The sequence below is a fragment of the Pristiophorus japonicus genome, chromosome 2, assembly GCF_044704955.1.
Source record: "Pristiophorus japonicus isolate sPriJap1 chromosome 2, sPriJap1.hap1, whole genome shotgun sequence".
Classification (NCBI taxonomy): Eukaryota; Metazoa; Chordata; class Chondrichthyes; family Pristiophoridae; genus Pristiophorus; species Pristiophorus japonicus.
Window position 1 is genome coordinate 123,016,316 of NC_091978.1, and position 16,948 is coordinate 123,033,263.

At 42.3% G+C, this 16,948-nt stretch overlaps 1 protein-coding gene across 1 annotated transcript in view; it reads left to right on the plus strand.

Moving 5' to 3' along the window:
* Positions 1-5,230, plus strand: part of rab3c (RAB3C, member RAS oncogene family) — a 388,416-nt gene extending 383,186 nt beyond the window's left edge. Inside the window, exon 4 of the mRNA XM_070862550.1 lies at positions 4,971-5,230. Within this exon, the coding sequence (XP_070718651.1) occupies positions 4,971-5,158 (188 nt within the window). The 3' untranslated portion in view covers positions 5,159-5,230. The remainder of the gene's footprint in view (positions 1-4,970) is intronic.
* The last annotated feature ends 11,718 nt before the right edge of the window (positions 5,231-16,948 follow it).

Consider the following 16,948-nt stretch of genomic DNA (forward strand, 5'->3'; position numbering starts at 1 on the left):
TATGTGCTAATTAACCTTACTCTTCACAGCACTATCCTTCACCTTCAAAAACCCAACCATCCAAATAAAATACTTAGTTAAATTAGCAGGAGTAGTTATGCGAACTTCTATTCCAACTGAATACAACAAAATTACTAAATTATCAATTACAGAAAATAGTAATCACCTGTTAATGCTAATGATTTATACATTAGTTCCAGTCCTCTCAAAAACAGGTTTTGATGTGAGGTTATTCAGCACCTTGTGTGTTATACATGTCAGAGATAATTACAGAACCAAAGCGAAAAGGGTGCTGGAGCAATGATAATGAAGGTAATTTATAAAAGCATTTCTTAATTTAAAATGATCACCAATATTAGCAATATTTTTAATTCAGCATAACTTTGTAGCCAATATTGGTATTTTGATGTTATTTTTAGGGGCCTGAAATTCATCAACATACCACCCACTACTGCCCGCTTACCACTGAAAAATGCAATTTTGGTGAAAAAACACCTACCCACCGTCGACATATCGCTCGGCGGAATATTCATCATTGACATACCACCGAGCAGTATGCACACCATCCACCCTGCAGGACCAACCGCATACCGCCCAAAAAGCCCGATTTTCATCACATCCCGCCGACATACGGTCGTTGCATACCATCCTGGAAAAGATGGTTTTACGCGATGTTAAGTAGGCGGGAATGGGTGGTAGTGCTCGGAGCTGCCATTTTGAAATTGGGAACAGTCAGCTAAAGCAGCACCTCTGTATTTCTGAGGTGAACAGCGACTTTACAGTGGGATTTACAGTGCAAAAGGTATTTTTATTGGCACTGAGTAAATTATTAAAATCAAAGGCATTTTAGTTATACTTTATACATTGAAAAATATTCTAGAGATTTAAAAAGAACGGGGCCTGTACTATCTCAGCCTGTATTGCTGACTACCTGTCTAATGGAGGATCCAGATGTGAGGAGGTTTATTGAGCAGAGTTATCAGGGTAATGGAGGAGGTCGCAGACTGATAAGGAGGAGGAGGCCTTACCCGCAAAGGATTTTCAGGGAGAAGCGTTCATACTTGGACCTGACCGATCGACAATGCGTTCGAAGGCTGCGCTTCCGAAAAGAGGTTATCAGTGAGATTTGCCAGCTCATTAAGGCAGACCTGTAGCCCAGTACCACCAACATTACTGCACTCTGTCGAGATGAAGGTGACTGCGGCACTTTCCTTTTATGCATGTGCCTCTTCTCAGGCATCAGCTGGGGACATATGCTCTATTTCTCAGTATGCTACTAAATGGTGCATTTGACAGGAAACCGAAGCATTGTATGCACGACGGATGGAATTTATAAACTTCCCAATGACCAGGGAGGCACAGAGTGACAGTGCTTTGGGATTTGCACGCATTGCCGGCTTCCCCAAGGTGCAGGGTACTGTTGACTGTACCCATATTACCCTGCAAGCACCATTACAGGAGGTGGAGGTGTACCGAAACCATAAGGGATTCCACTCCCTCAACTTGAAGCTTGTATGCGACCATACACAGCGCATAATGGCAGTGAATGGCACTTTTCCAGGGAGCATCCATGATGCGCACATCTTGCGTGAGAACACTGTGTCTGACCTGTTGAAGTCTGAGCCACAAGTTAAATGCTGGATGCTGGGGGACAAAGGGTACGGCCTCGCCACCTGGCTCTTGACCCCCTCCTGCGGAACCCTCAGACAGAAGCCGAACGACGATATAATAAGAGCCATATAGCCACAAGTAATATTATCGAAAAAACAATTGGAGTGCTGAAGCAGTGCTTTCGATGCTTGGACCACTCGGGAGGCAGGCTGCAATACCACCCAGAGCAGGTTGCTCAGTTCACAGTGGTGTGCTGCATGTTGCATCATTTAGCAATCATGCAACAAGAATTGCCACAGGGGACTGCGGGACCTCCTGGGGAGAGAGTGCAGGAGACGGAGGAGGAAGAAGAGGAAAATGATAGGAATGTGGAGGAGCTTCCAGATGAATCCATGGCACCACCCCCCAACACCACAGCGGAGGGCACATGGAGCACATGCCATTGAAAATTGTTACGGCAGCAGCGCATAAGTGAATGCTTTGCTTGAATGTGGAGAGCTGCGTTTTGGGACCCTGATGACTGTAACCCCAAAAGCTTGACACTGTACAATTCAATTCAAACATTTATGTAAAAATGTCAAAAATATGTAACAGTTTTAAAACTTAGAACTATAAAACTACTGTAACAACTGTAATAACAACTGTAATAACAACTGTAATAACTGTAATAACAACTGTAATAACAACTGTAATAACAACTTTAACAAAACTTTAACAACTTTAATAAACTTTTAAAAATCAAACTTCAATTATTTAATGAACAAGTACAACATAAGACCCTTTTCTGTATTCGACCCCGTCCTCGACCACGTGCTCCAACACCCTTAGGACTATTCCCCCCTTTCTTACTCCCACCCTTCCCTTTCCCACTTACCCTGAGCCCGGACATCCCTGTGGTGGTACCAAGCCGGCGTGCAGCACCGCACCCCGAGTGCTGTTGCTGTCATTGAGGGTCAGACATTGCAGGCACAATAAATGGGGCCCAGGAGAAGCTCGTGATGGGGAAGGCACATCTTCAGGGCCGGAAGCGGCTGGTAGCCCCCCACCCTCAGGTGCTGTCGACCAGACTACTTTAGCATGAGGGGATTCTGCTCCATGTCCCGATCCCGTCAATCGCCGCATGGTATCGACAGAGCCAGCAGTTTGCTCCATCGCGACATATCCTGCCGTTCTGACTGACCTACATGAAGCTGGTGTATCCTCCTCCTTCTCCACCCCCAGCTCCAGGATCTGCTGCTCTTCCTCTTCGTCTTCATCATCTCTGCCAGTGGTGAAGTCGGGAGAGGGCTGGGTGACGTCAGAGGTGGAGGCAGTGGGTCTGTTGTCTGGTCTCTCTGTGTCGGTGTGGTCTGAATCGTCTGAGTCTGGAAGTACAAAACAACATTTAAAAATGCTTGGCACCAGGGGGAGGGGTCAGGGTTACATGAGTACATAGTACAGTGACTTATTGCAGTCTTACTTAAATGTCCACCACTGCTGCAGTACTGCATTACATATCGCAGACAGACAATACATATATGCATTGCGTTACATGTCCTCAACATTGCAGTACATCACATGAGGCCAACATTACTGCAATAAACTTACAATACATTACATCAGGCCAACATTACAGTTACCATTACATTACATGACGAGAGGACCGCAACACAGACTGGATTGTATTCAACTGACCATCCTGTGTGAGTGGGTCAGCTCCAACGCATGGTTGCAGTCCCCGACCAGGGACAGGGCACGGATCTCTATTTCAGTCAATGGCTCTTGGGTTGTGGGTCCTCCCCCCGTACGTGATCGGCTGCTATTGCAGATGTTTTCTTCTGTAGAAAGTAAAGTAAATGAAAGTAAAAAATCTTCAATCCATTTAACATCTCAGACACACATACACACACACACACAGTTGAAAAACACTGCGTTGATCCTCTTGTCATTGCCTGAAAGCACGAATACATTGCCATAACCTTAAGATAAATAACATCATCCGTGTGACACTGAACCTACATTTACATAGTACATGGCACATGGGGGGTGCATAAATAAAATTATTACTTTTGCTACCCTCACCGGCTCGTTCCACCTCTTACAGCACCTTTCCCCGGTGCGTACCATTGTACTTGTGGAGGACTCAGCCTCCCCGATCTCGTCCCATATCCTGTTGAACTCCTTTGGGGGTGTGGGGGTGGGGGGGTTGCTTTCCATGACCACCTTTTGTTAGCTCGGAGTACCTCTCTGTAATATTCTCGAAGGGCAGGTAACTCCCTCAACCTCCCGTCCTTTTTGATGTTCCTGCGCTTCAACTTTTTTTTTAACATTTCCATTATATTTATATGATTTTTGCTTTGTAAAATATGTCTTATTGTTCAAACTATAGAATTATTAGTTATGAATATTTTTTAACTCTGCAATGTGTTTTTAAAGTAACTGATCGTCGACTAGCTCGCTGCTCCTTCTCACTCTCTCTCTCCGCTTCAAATCACTGCGCATGAGCAGGTGATCCATGAACCCCGAAATTAAGGGTAAAACGCTTCCTTGAAAAAAACGGGGGGAAAAAAAATCACGCATGCACAGTTCAGTGCTGCACTGTCCATCGAAAAGAAAGTTGATCTGGATCGACTACTATGTTACCCACCGCCTGCTGCAGACCGCTGGCATACCACCAACATAAAGCTGGGAAAAAAAATCGACCAATTTTGTCCTCTTCGGTCTCGGCGGTTTGAAACGACGCACTGCAGACCTTATGCAACGACCAATTTCGAGCCCTAGGTATTTTATGTATCAACATGATCATTGTAGAAACTGGCATTTGACAATTATGTTCTGCATTGTTCACCTCTGAAAATGAAATACATTTGTTACTGTGACAATTGTAATTTAGAAAAATATCAGACTTCCCACTTTTGATTAATATCCAATGATTCCTACTGTAAAGCCTTTATATTTGACAATCAGATGAGGATATCCCAACTACCAGTTTCCCAGCTTTCACTGGCTGAGCTTACATGACCAAATACTCGAGAGTTGGAACTGTTCAGCTTGAATCGCTGTCTTCAGAAGAAAAGGGGATGAATATTAATAAGCCATCACAGACAGTAGAAAGTAGTTGCTCAAAGTGGGTACTAAATTGAGAGCTTTTAAGCCAAGATTGGACACTTTTGCAAAGCGGGGGTGTGAATTTTGGAGGCCCAGTTATTTGGTAACACTTTCTGGCAGCTGGCTACAGCAGCACTGACAGAGTAAATCTCCAGACTGTCCTCTGAGCCACAGAAAGAAAAACAGGAGAAATGCTGTGTGCAGACTGCTCTTTCTGTGTACTTTTTTAGCAACTGTCATTGAAAAACTGTTATTTTTATTCTTTCTACAAGGCTTTGAATTTTTCGAAACCAGTGCCAAGGATAACGTTAACGTAAAGCAAACATTTGAACGCCTTGTTGACATCATCTGTGAGAAGATGTCGGAGAGTTTGGACACAGACCCTACTGTTGCTGCAGGAAAACAAAACACAAAACTCACAGAAAACCCGCCTCCACAGCAACCGAACTGCAGCTGTTAGTGACTTGTCCATAGACACACGGAGGCAATCAAATCGTGTCTATATTGCAAAGATTAGTCCTTAGTTATTAGTCCATGAAAATGTTACTGTATGGCCTCTATATATTAAACAAACCAATCTATATTTATTTTTTGCTAGTCTGTGCACAGTACTGTTTCCTAAGACCTCTTGCATTAAAACTGACACTTAGCCAACATTTACTTATATTGGTATTGGTTCTGCAATTTTTCTGTAGATTTGAGGTTTGTGTGACTGTTATCAGGGACAATGGGTCCCTAGGCTCAGTGTACTACATTTATAAATTACTTAGATCTCCCTGCTTACTAGATTTATGTGGCCTTTCAAGCATTCCTTCGATGATAAATTGATGATAAACAACTTATCCTCAGTCTGCACAAATCTGTGAATTCAGCAACAGAAATGTACGCATTTAAATTACTGAGTTAAGTTAGTTTGATTACTTGAATGAGTGTCCTGTGTATAGTAATAAGTATCCATATGTCATTTAAAGGAGCAATTACAAATGAGAGAGTTCTTTAATCAATAATAAGTATTTGCAAAAAGAGCTTTGTAATATATTTGCTAGCAGTCTGGGGCCACAGTTATACTATCACTTTCATGATGATGTGAATAAGTTGCAGGTGTGTATTGCCACAAAAATGCCAGTATGACTGCAGAGTCAGGTCCTGATGTGACACCCGAAAGCACTAAAGCCAAGTGATGCAAGACCGCCTCGAGAAGGTCATGTCACATCACTCTTACTTCACATAGAGTGAGATACAACTCCATTGTGGTTTGGACGAGGTTCAAAGGTGTTGAGGCATTGATCGCTGGAACACTTTACAGACTTGAAACTGAGTTGCTCAAATGTTATGAGAAAGCAGATGCTGCTGCCGCTCTCTCCTAACATTATATATGTCACCCACCAAAGGAGCAGAGTGCGCATCTCCAGAGCTCTGTACTGGTAGGCAAAGTGCAAGTTGTAACCAGCTGAAACCTGCAGTGTAACTTTGGTTTTGCTGGCTGTATTTTCCAGTCCACACAGTTTCAGACCAGTCATATCGTACAACTGCAGCCTCAGTTATAATTATTTTTCATTTACCACTATAGAGGGAGTCATAAATGTAAATCTCTTTACAACATTGTGCCCCACAGCAATCTTGAAGATAAATTGTATCCACTGAGAATTTATCATTTTTAAGATCCTTCACATAATTTTTCTGCTAGTTTGCCAATTTGCATGGTAGCTCACAAACCTCGGAAGAGTGTTTTGCCAGCAGTTAAACTACATAAATAAAACAAATTACAACGATAAGTATTTTTAGGTGCAAAAAATGATGTATTATGTAATGTGTAATATTAAATGTAACAAGAATTATCTTTCTGGTGTCTGAATTTTTATTTTTACCTGAAGGGAGAAAATGTAAAATGGTGCATAGGTACTGAAGTAATTTGCGTTTTATATTTTTGTGTAGCCTCTGTATTGAGGGACAATAGGCCACTAAGTGCAATATTTCAGAATATATAGTGCATCTCTAATTCAATGTAGATATCTGTGCAAAGTTACATACCGTAGGGCTTGAAGTTAACACATTTTAGTATCAAATCAGCTTTATTTACTTTTAATTAGCCCAGTCGATTTTCTAGCCATTTGCAAACTATTAATAAAATTGGACAAGACCATCTTTAACGAGATGACATTTAGCCTTCATCATGATAATCTACTGAATAAAAATTCTAAAAAGACATGTTCAGAATTCTCTTACTGTAAAGCATGAGAGTAAATTTACGCCATTTTCCCGGTGTTTCCCATAGCTCTTCTGCCAAAGTAACAGCCGACGAGCGGGAGAACATCATGAAAATTCACTGCAGGTGTCTTTTGTGGAAAATAATAATAAACATTATTCAAATTTGTTAGGCAAGAAAATGTTCTAGACACAGCTAAATATCCAGTCACTCAAAATATGTTACATATGACCAGATCATATGCCGAACAGTTAAGGAAGTCTATTCGGGCCATCTTAGATTATCTATCTGAGAAAACTTATAGTCCATCTGCCATTATGCCTAATTGCCTCTCAAATGACTGCAAAGATTTTGCCTCCACTCCCCATTTCAAGCATTGATTATTCTTGAATGAAAAGAAACTTCCTGACATCAGTTTTAAAATTGTGTTTCACCAGTTTGAACCTGTTCCCTTGACCTACTTATACCTTGATGTAGCACTTTTCTACATTCTATATTCTCTTTTATACCTGTATAATATCCTCTTCACACACCTCCTTTCAGGTTTGAAGAGCCTAAGTTTCTCCAGTTTTTCCTCATAACTCAGTCCTCTGCCACTAGGGATTTACCTCATAGCTGTTCAGTGCCTCCCGGAATTGAATATTTCCCTTGTGTCGTGTATAGATGCCAATTCAAGCCCTGGATATAATATACTAGAGCCAGTATCTGCTAGCATGGCGTGTGATTTGCAGATTCTCTGAGACATTTGTGTCTTGTGTAAATGTATGTGACACAATGTAAAGTTATTTTTAAAAATGCCATTTGTCTGTGTAGTAAAGTTACTGAATATATATGACTTTTTAAGTGACCATTTTTTGTTGGAGTGTCTGAAAAATGATTTGTGTGTGTAAATGTATATTAAACTTTATCATTAGTCTGTTGCATGTGCAAATGAGTTTCTGATTGTGTGAGTGGTTTCATTTTAGTATACTCTCTTCATAGATCCTTAAGTCTTAGAATTAATTGTATTGTTGACTAACAAACAGGAATGGGTATGTTGTACAGTAGTAATTTGTTAAGTCACTTTTGTGGGATTAAGTGGTGCTGTGGGCTAAACAGTGGACATTTATTGCTGGGATCCGAGATGAAATCCAGCCAATACTAATGGGATAAAACTCTCCTCTATCTGCTGACTTTGTGTCACGTCAACTCAGTTCCTAACAGGCACACAGCACAAAACTGATACTAATTGGCAATCTCTTTCAGAGAGGAAAGTTGGCAAAATAAAATAGAAACAAATGCCACACTTGTGACATTTCTGAGGTTGGAACTCACCCATGTTTCTGGGATAGAACCAGAAGAGATTTGCTCTGCATCTAATTGTGCTATACCTGACTTGTGAGTGTTTGATGCTGACACTGGGTACCCAAAATGAAAAATATTCCACTCCCCATCATGAACATCCTTTTCCTTGGTTTGCACAAAATTATTTAAAAAAAACAATTCTTCATACTTGCTGTACTAGAAATCTCCATCTTATGATTGAACTGGTCCTGTAGTTAAAATGCAGGTAGCTGATCAAGTAACATAATGAGAATGGTCCCACTGGAGCGTAGTTTATTATTAAATGAAGGTTTACAGATATTGTGCAGACTGGAGATATACAGGCCATTATTTACTGAGGCCATTCTGATGGACAAACTTGAAATGAAGTACAACTGCCATATTTCTGTACATTCTACAAAATCTACCACTGTCTTTCTTCAAAATACTGTTTCAAGCTTGTAAGTCTTATTAGAAATGTAGTTAACACAGTTAACAACAAAAAATTCTTCGACTCCTCCCCCATCCCCCACCCACCCAGGATAATGCTTACTGCCTGTGAAAGCTTTGTGAGGTGGTGCCATATAGACCTACTGAAAGCAGCTGTTTGATCGATGTTGTAATCCCTTTATATGAACATAAAAATAAAAATGGTATTGTTATCTAAACTTGAAAGTTATGTACGTGCATAATATATTTTACCTCTGTTAAAATTTGTTCTATATAGATTGTACAGTAGACTAGCTATTTTGTGTTTGTCTGTGAAATATGTAAATGAATGTGTGTGTTTGAAAGGAAAATAAACTTGCAGAGGCTATATCAATCACATTGATATTCTAAGTTTGCTCCATGTTTCTCTCCAAATACGAGATTATAACTTGGAAATTACTGTTAATGATATCAATGGACAAACATTTAACAAATATGTTTGACAATTTTCTGGACCATTTTAATACAGACGTTTATACTTAAATGGGCTAGCGATTGTGCTAAACCAACAGACAGAGCAATATCACGTGAATGGGCTAACCATTTTTCTGCTAATATCGCCAACGATATTCAGATGACAGTAATTTCATTCATAGGACCAGTCAACAATATTTATTACAATGCACAATGCATTCAGTAAGACCAGTTATTTCTATGCCTACAAATGGATATTTAATTTGTGAAAAACAAGCATAGATTTTATTTGTGGAAAACATCCATGATGTTACGCATTTAACAAAGCTGGTAGACATTCCTTTCTTTGGGCTGAAATCCCACCTTGTCAGAACTCAATCAAAAGTCTGCCCCAACTTCAAACTAACTCCCTGGGTCGGGGCTCATCAGAAATGCATGGCAGGCTCCATGGAGGTGGGACCTCCAGAGCCAAGAACATAAGAAATAGGAGCAGGAGTAGACTATTCAACCTCTCGAGCCTGCTCCACCATTCACTAAGATCATGGCTGATCTTCTACCTCAACTCCACTGTCCTGCACTATCCCCATATCCCTTGATTCCCTTAATATCCAAAAATCTATCGATTCTGTCTTCAATATACTCAACGACAGTCTCCAGAACCCTCTGGGGTAGAGAATTCCAAAGATTCACCATCCTCTGAGTGAAGAAATTTCTCCTCAACTCAGTCCTAAATGGCCGACCCCTTATTCTGAAACTGTGACCCCTGGTTCTAGACTCCGCAGCCAGAAAAAACATCCTCCCTGCATCTACCCTGTCAAGCCTTGTATGAATTTTGTATGTTTCAATGAGATCACTTCTCATTCTTCTAAACTCTAGAGAATATAGGCCTAATATACTCAATTTCTCCTCATAGAACAATCCCACTATCCCAGAAATCAGTCTGGTGAACCTGTATTGCACTCCCTCTATGGCAAGTATATCCTTCCTTAGGTAAGGAGACCAAAACTGTACACAATACTCCAGGTGTGTTCTCCAGGACCCTATATAATTGCAGTAAGGATATTATTCATCCCTTGACACACTATCCCACTAGTATATTACCCCAATTCTAATTTTGTTTAATAACCTCTTGTGCGGCACCTTATCAAATTCCTTCTGAAAATCCAAATACACCACATCCACTGGTTCCCCCTCATCTATTCTACTAGTTACAACCTCAGAAAACTTTAACAGATTTGTCAGACATGATTTCCCTTTCATAAATCCATGTTGCCTCTGCCAAATCCTATTATTCTTTTCTAAGTGCCACATCCTTAATAATAGATTCTAGCATTTTCCCTACTACTGATGTCAGGCTAACTGGCCTGTAGTTCCCTGTTTTCTCTCTCCCTCCTTTCTTAAGCAGCGGGGTTACATTTGCTATCTTCCAATCTGTGGGAACCGTTGTAGAATCTATGGAATTTTGGAAGATGACAACCAATGCATCCACTATCTCTATAGCCACCTCTTTCAAAACCCTAGGATGTAGGCCATCAGGTCCAGGGGATTTATCAGCTTTCAGTCCCATTAATTTCTCTAGTACTATTGTTTTACTAATAATAATTTCTTTCTGTTCCTCATTCTCGTTAGACCCTTGGTTCACCGGGATGTTTTTCGTGTCTTCCATGAAGACAGACACAAAGTATTTGTTTAATTTCTCTGCCATTTCCTTAATCCCCATTATAATTTCTCCTGTCTCAGCCTGTAAGGGACCCTTACTTTCGCTAATCTTTTCCTTTTTACATACCTATGGAAGCTTTTACAGTTTGTTTACTCTTGTATTCCATTTTCCCTTTCTTTATCAATTTCTTGGTCCTCTGCTGAATTCTAAAATCCTCCCAATCCTTAGGCTTACTATTTTTGGCAACATTATAAGCCTCTTCCTTCGATCTAATACTATCTTTAACTTCTCTTGTTAGCTACGGTTGGACTACTTTTCCTGTGGGGTTTTTGTGCCTTAAAGCAATGTATGTTTGTTGTAAATTATGTATTAATTCTTTAAATGCTAGCCATTGTTTGTCTACCATCATACCTTTTAATGTAGTTTTCCAATCGACGTTAACCAACTCACCCCTCATACGCACATAGTTTGCTTTTTTAGATGTAAGACCCTAGTTTCGGATTGAACTAAATTACTTTCAAACTTAATATAACATTATCATGTATGGTCACTCTTCCCTAAAGACCCCTTTAATTAACCATTTCTCATTGCACAAGACTAGATCTAAAATAACCTGTTCCCTAGTTGGTTCCTCAACATGCTGACCTAAAAAAACTATCTTGTATACATTCCATGAATTCGTCCTCCACACTATTACTCCAGTTTATATGTGGGTTAAAGTCCCCCATGATTACTGTATTACCCTTCTTACATGCACCTCTAATTTCCTGATTTATATGCTGCCCTACATTATCACTACAGTTTGGGGGCCTATAAACAACTCCCACCCATGCTGTTTCTTAGCTCCACCGAAACTGATTCTACTACTTGATTTTCAGGGCTAAGATCCTTTCTCTCTAATGTCTTCTATCCTTTATTATCAGGGTTAACCCTGCTCCTTTTCCATTTTGCCCATCTTTTCTAAAAGTATCCTGGAATATTTGGTTACCAATCTTGGTCACTTTGCAACCACGTCTCCGTAATAGCTATTAGATCAAACCTATTCATTTTTATCTGCGCTATTCATCTATTTCGCACATTCAGATATAGTGCCTTTATCTTTGACTATTTTCTATTTTTCCCTGATGTCACCTTAGTCACTTTATTACCTTTGTTACTCTCGCTGTCCCTTCCTGACCCACTCTGTTTATTTTGACCCAAAACTCTGCTCGGCTCTAGAACCTTGACATTTCGCTCGCTGCTTTTAAATTTACTCTTTCCTCAATCCTCCGACTTCTCCTTCATTAGTTTAAAGAAGGAGCAGATTGTACATGGTATTGAAGCAGGGTCACCTGCAGAGCCGACAAGGGACCTTGAAGGAGCAAAAACGCCCTGAAGACCAGAGTTGTGTCCCACAAGCCTTTAGCAGCTAAGTGTTGGGCAATGTTCCCTCTAATTTTCTTTTACCCTTCATGGCCCCTTTATAATGAGCTGCACGGGCCATTCAAAGCTCCGTGCATACACACTTTTTCTATTTAAAAGCTGTGTCTCCGGCTGCGCAGGATCTGCAGAGTGCTGTGCGGCCACGAAGCTTAACAAGAACGTTGGTCGGGGCCAGACTTGAGGCCGCTATGATGCCATCTCCCTTTACAGGGGAAACCTTGGCGTTGTTACCATGGCTTCCCGAGGCTTGCTGCCACTTTCTCCGGGAAGCTGGCCTTACGCCTCGGCCAGCAGCGATCTAGGCAAGGGTGGGGCGAGGGAAATGCAGGTTATGCAGTGAGACAGCCCACACTTCATTCTCTGCGGGACTGCAGACCAACTCTCGGCTGCAGTGTCCATTGGAGAGGTGAAAGTTGCCACAATTATGATTATAATGGTGGTTAAAGCCTAAGTTGCTGCCACAGCATCAAAGTCAGCTTGATGTTCCTCAAGGTGGATCCATTAATGCGTCCTGTTACTGCACTTCACATTTCTTAATTAACAAGGTGCCAGACAAGCACATTTTATGACTTTCTGATTTAATCTATTGCGAGCACATTTTGTGACTTTCTGATTTATTCTATTGCTAGCAAAGTGCACTAAAATAATTGACTCTTTTTATCTGATTGTTCTCTATTTGGGGGTGGGGGGCAGATACAATGCACTTTATCAAAGTAATATAAGACACAATAAACCGATAAGACACACGCTGATTTTAAAGCATTAAAGACATTCTAAAAGGGGCAGCTCATTGGTGGCAAGTGTTGACCCATTAAGGTTCTGCATTTCTTTTCATATCCTGGGAATTTTCCAGGAGAGGATTCTACATTGAGCACCCACTCCTGAATTAAAACGTTTTTTTTTAAAGTTACCAATTTTAAACTATTTCTGTCACACAATATAAAGCTGTCATGTAGATGTTAAGTGGGCTGAAAAGGCTTGAACTTATATAGCACCTCCTATGTCTGCAGGATGTCCCAAATCACTTTACAACTAATGGATTACTTTTGAAGTATAGTCACTGTTGTATAAGCTAAAGTGGCAGTGAATCAAAATTTTGCAAACAGCAACAAAATGAATGACCAGTTAATCTGTCTTTGGTGGTGATGATTGAGGGATGAATATTTTGCCACGGCACTGGGAAAGCTCTCTGACCTTTTTGATAAAGCCCCATGTAATCTTTTACAGTTTCCTCCCACATAACCCCCTGCCCCGTCCCTAGGGCGGGCAGGGCCTTAGTTTAAACTTTTATCTAAAAGGCAATATTCTGACATTACAACAAACCCCTGCAACAAAGAAAGAAAAGTACAAACTTTCATTTATATAGCACCTTTCACCACCTCAGGACATCACAAAGCAACTCACAGCCAATGAAGTCACTACATTAAAGGGTCAGCCTAGATTTCAGGATTTCTGCTCCACCACCAGAAGCAAGGCAGAAGTGGAACACAAGGCAACGTGGTGGATAGGGTGTTGTCCTCATTCTAAATCCTGAATCCTTTATTAGCCCATAACACCACTCTTGCCTGCTTTTAGCAGATGTGGCTTCTGCTAAACCTAAGGGTGTAGAAATTGCTCCCTGTCCAAAACGGGACACTCCCACCCTGAAGGTTTTTACCGCAGCTGCGGTTCAGGTCGCCAGTTGAGTGACAATCGGCTTTTTGTTGTCTTTTTTCCCATGCATCTGGAAGTTGCTCTTAATGGGGGCGGTGATAATACTTGAGGGGCAGAAACAGGTGGTGCAGAATGACCACCACGATGATGTCATCACGGTGCCGTGTCACCATGGCTCTCCCCTTCACTTAAAGGGGAGATCCTCTGCGATTTTAAAACTTCGGCCCACTGGGCTGCCTGGGAGGGATTTGGCCGGGCCAGTGACCTGGTGCCCAAGAGGGGGTGTCAGGCTGCCTGTTGGCGGCCTGGCCGAACCTGAGGGCATAATTGTCAGGCCAACAGAGCAGTCGGCTGACAAAAAATAAACATAGCGGTAGCGGCAGTGTATCCTCCCCTTTAAGGGAAGCCACACCGCCGTTGCAGAAGGCCACAGCCTCACTGGACCACGGATCAGCAACAGCGGATCAGTAGGGTAGGGGATCGGGGCACCGCCGGGAAAATTTGGGAGGGAAATTGGGCTAGCAGTGGCCATTCCACAAAAAGTCGGCGGCCACTCCACTCAGCAGCATGGCCGCCGATTTGCGGTGGTTACAGGCCTTAAGGAGAGGGGCAATTTCGACCCTAAGTAGTGCATACCAGCCAGAATCGCCAGGATAACCAGGGAACACCTCTAAAGCTGGCTGGGGAAGGAGGGGGTGTCGGGGGGCAGGCAGACCCGGGTGGACAATGCACCTAAGCTGCAGCTTTTTCAGTCCCTATTTAAATTTACATAAATGGCTTGGACTCAGAAGATCAATGCAAAGAGATCAAATGTACAGATCATACCAAACTAGGAGGGGCAGTGACTCCAGAGGATACTCCTCAAAAATTACTGTATGAGCTGAAAAAAATATGCATGAACAATGGCAGATTAAATTAATGCTCACAAATGTAAAGTGCTATACATAGGTAGGAAAACAGATGTCATACATACTCCATAAATGGTGTTGAAATAGCTAAGGATGAAGTTAAAAGAGAGCTGGGGGGAGAAGTTCGATCGAGTCGCTACCTTTTGAAATTTTGAAAATTTAGCGGCAGGTGCTAAGGATTCTGAACTTCTTCTAAATTGGACTTTAGCGCCCCAGGAAGGAAGGTGGGCAGCAAATCAAGTGCTAATAACCTCAGTGGGGTGCAACAGGGGCGCTATCAAATTTCAGGTGAATTATATTTAGCAAGCATCCTTCAATCCTTCACACTGGCTCATTCCAGCTCTTAAAGGGGAGGTTGTCTCAATGTGCAACTGCTCATTTTCAGCATTCCTGGAACTAAAGGTGACCTGCAAGCAAGTGAAACACCTCATGGCTTTGGCTGCTTGCAATCCAAATCCCAGGGAGAGAGCTCTTCCGTTTGCATTTGAGGCATTGGTGGCTTCAGTGGAGCAAAGGAGTGAAGTGCTGTTCCCAACCAGTGGAAGGAGACTATTGCCGCAGTCATCAGGGCCATGTGGAGGGGAATGGCAGAGGAGGTCTTGGCCAGTAGTGTCGTGCAACGCAGCCTGACACAGTATCATAAAAAATTCAACAACCTCAGTCGGGTGGTCAAGATGAGTACATGCTTCAACAGGTCCTATATAGCAGCATCTGAACCTCTGTCTGTGCGCACTACGCAAAGCACCACTCCCCCACCACTCACCTACCAAACATCTGCACCTACTCAAACTCACATCCTCATCTACATTCACAACTATTCAACAACAGCAGGCATATCTCCCAGACAGATAGCTGACTCAAATACATTTGTTTCTTTTGCAGACCAAGATGGCACACAATAGGAGGGAGCAGCAGAGGACAGGCGGGGGTGAACCTCAGCTCCAGCAGCTCTCAGACCTGGAGGAGCAAGTGCTGCAAATTATTGGGCAGCAGGTGGTGGGCGCCATAGCCGTCGGTGATGTTAGCCCTGTTGGGAGTAGCAATGGTATCTTCATCTCCTCTCCTTTTCTCATCTCATTTCTCCCTCACACCAGAAGGCTTTATCACTTTCCAGCTCCTGATACTGTCTGCATTCCTTGCTCCTTTCCTGGCACCCTGCCCTCACTTGAAAGAGGGTCTTGTGCCTTTATGCTTTCAGATAATCAGCAACCAGATCACCAGCCTGTCCCTGAGTCCCCCAATGAGAGTGATGAAGGAGGAGGACCCAAGCACCATGTCACTGCATCTCTCATCCGCAGGCACCACCTCAAAGATTCGCATTATGCGATCGTTGCAGGCAAGCTTAGCAGAGGGATCTGCACTGGGCGATGCATTGGGCACAAGCAGGCTGCAGTAAGGCCAAGCTTGAGGTGGTGCAGTCTACAGCCGGGGGCGCTAACAGGAGGCGCAAAGTAGCCCAATTTCTCCCCTTAGGAGTCTTAGACGCAACGCCAAACATTTCCAGCCAATGCAAAACAGCAATCCACAAAGCCAACAGGATATTGAACTACATAGCCAAAACAGTACAATACATGTCAGAAGGGGTAGTGATCAAGCTTTATGGTGCTCTGATCAGAATGCGTCATGAATACTCGGTAACACATTTGATGTTGTCTGCATGGATTTTAGCAAAGCTTTTGAGAAGGTTCCACATGGCAGACTGGTCAGAAACGTCAAAAGCCCGTGGGATCTAAAGGAAAGTGGCAAGTTGGATTCAAAATTGGCTTTGTGGCAGTAAGTAAAAGGTAATGGTCAACAGATGATTTTGTGACTGGAAGGCTGTTTCCAGTGGGGTTCCGCAGGGCTCAGTACTAGGTCCCTTGCCTTTTGTGGCATAAATCAATGATTTAGGCTTCAGTGTAGGGGGCATGATTAAGAAGTTTACAGATGATACAAAAATTGACCGTGTGGTTAATAGTGAGGAAGAAAGCTGTAAACTGCAGGAAGATGTCAATGGACTGGTCAGTTGGGCAGAACTGTGGCAAATTCAATCCAGAGAAGAGTAAGGTAATGCATTTGGGGAGGGCTAACAAGGCAAGGGAATACACAATAAATGGTAGGATACTGAGAAGCAAAGAGGAACAGAGGGACCTTGGAGTGCATGTCCACAAATTCCTTAAGGTAACAGAACAGGCAGATAAAGTGGTTAAGAAGGCA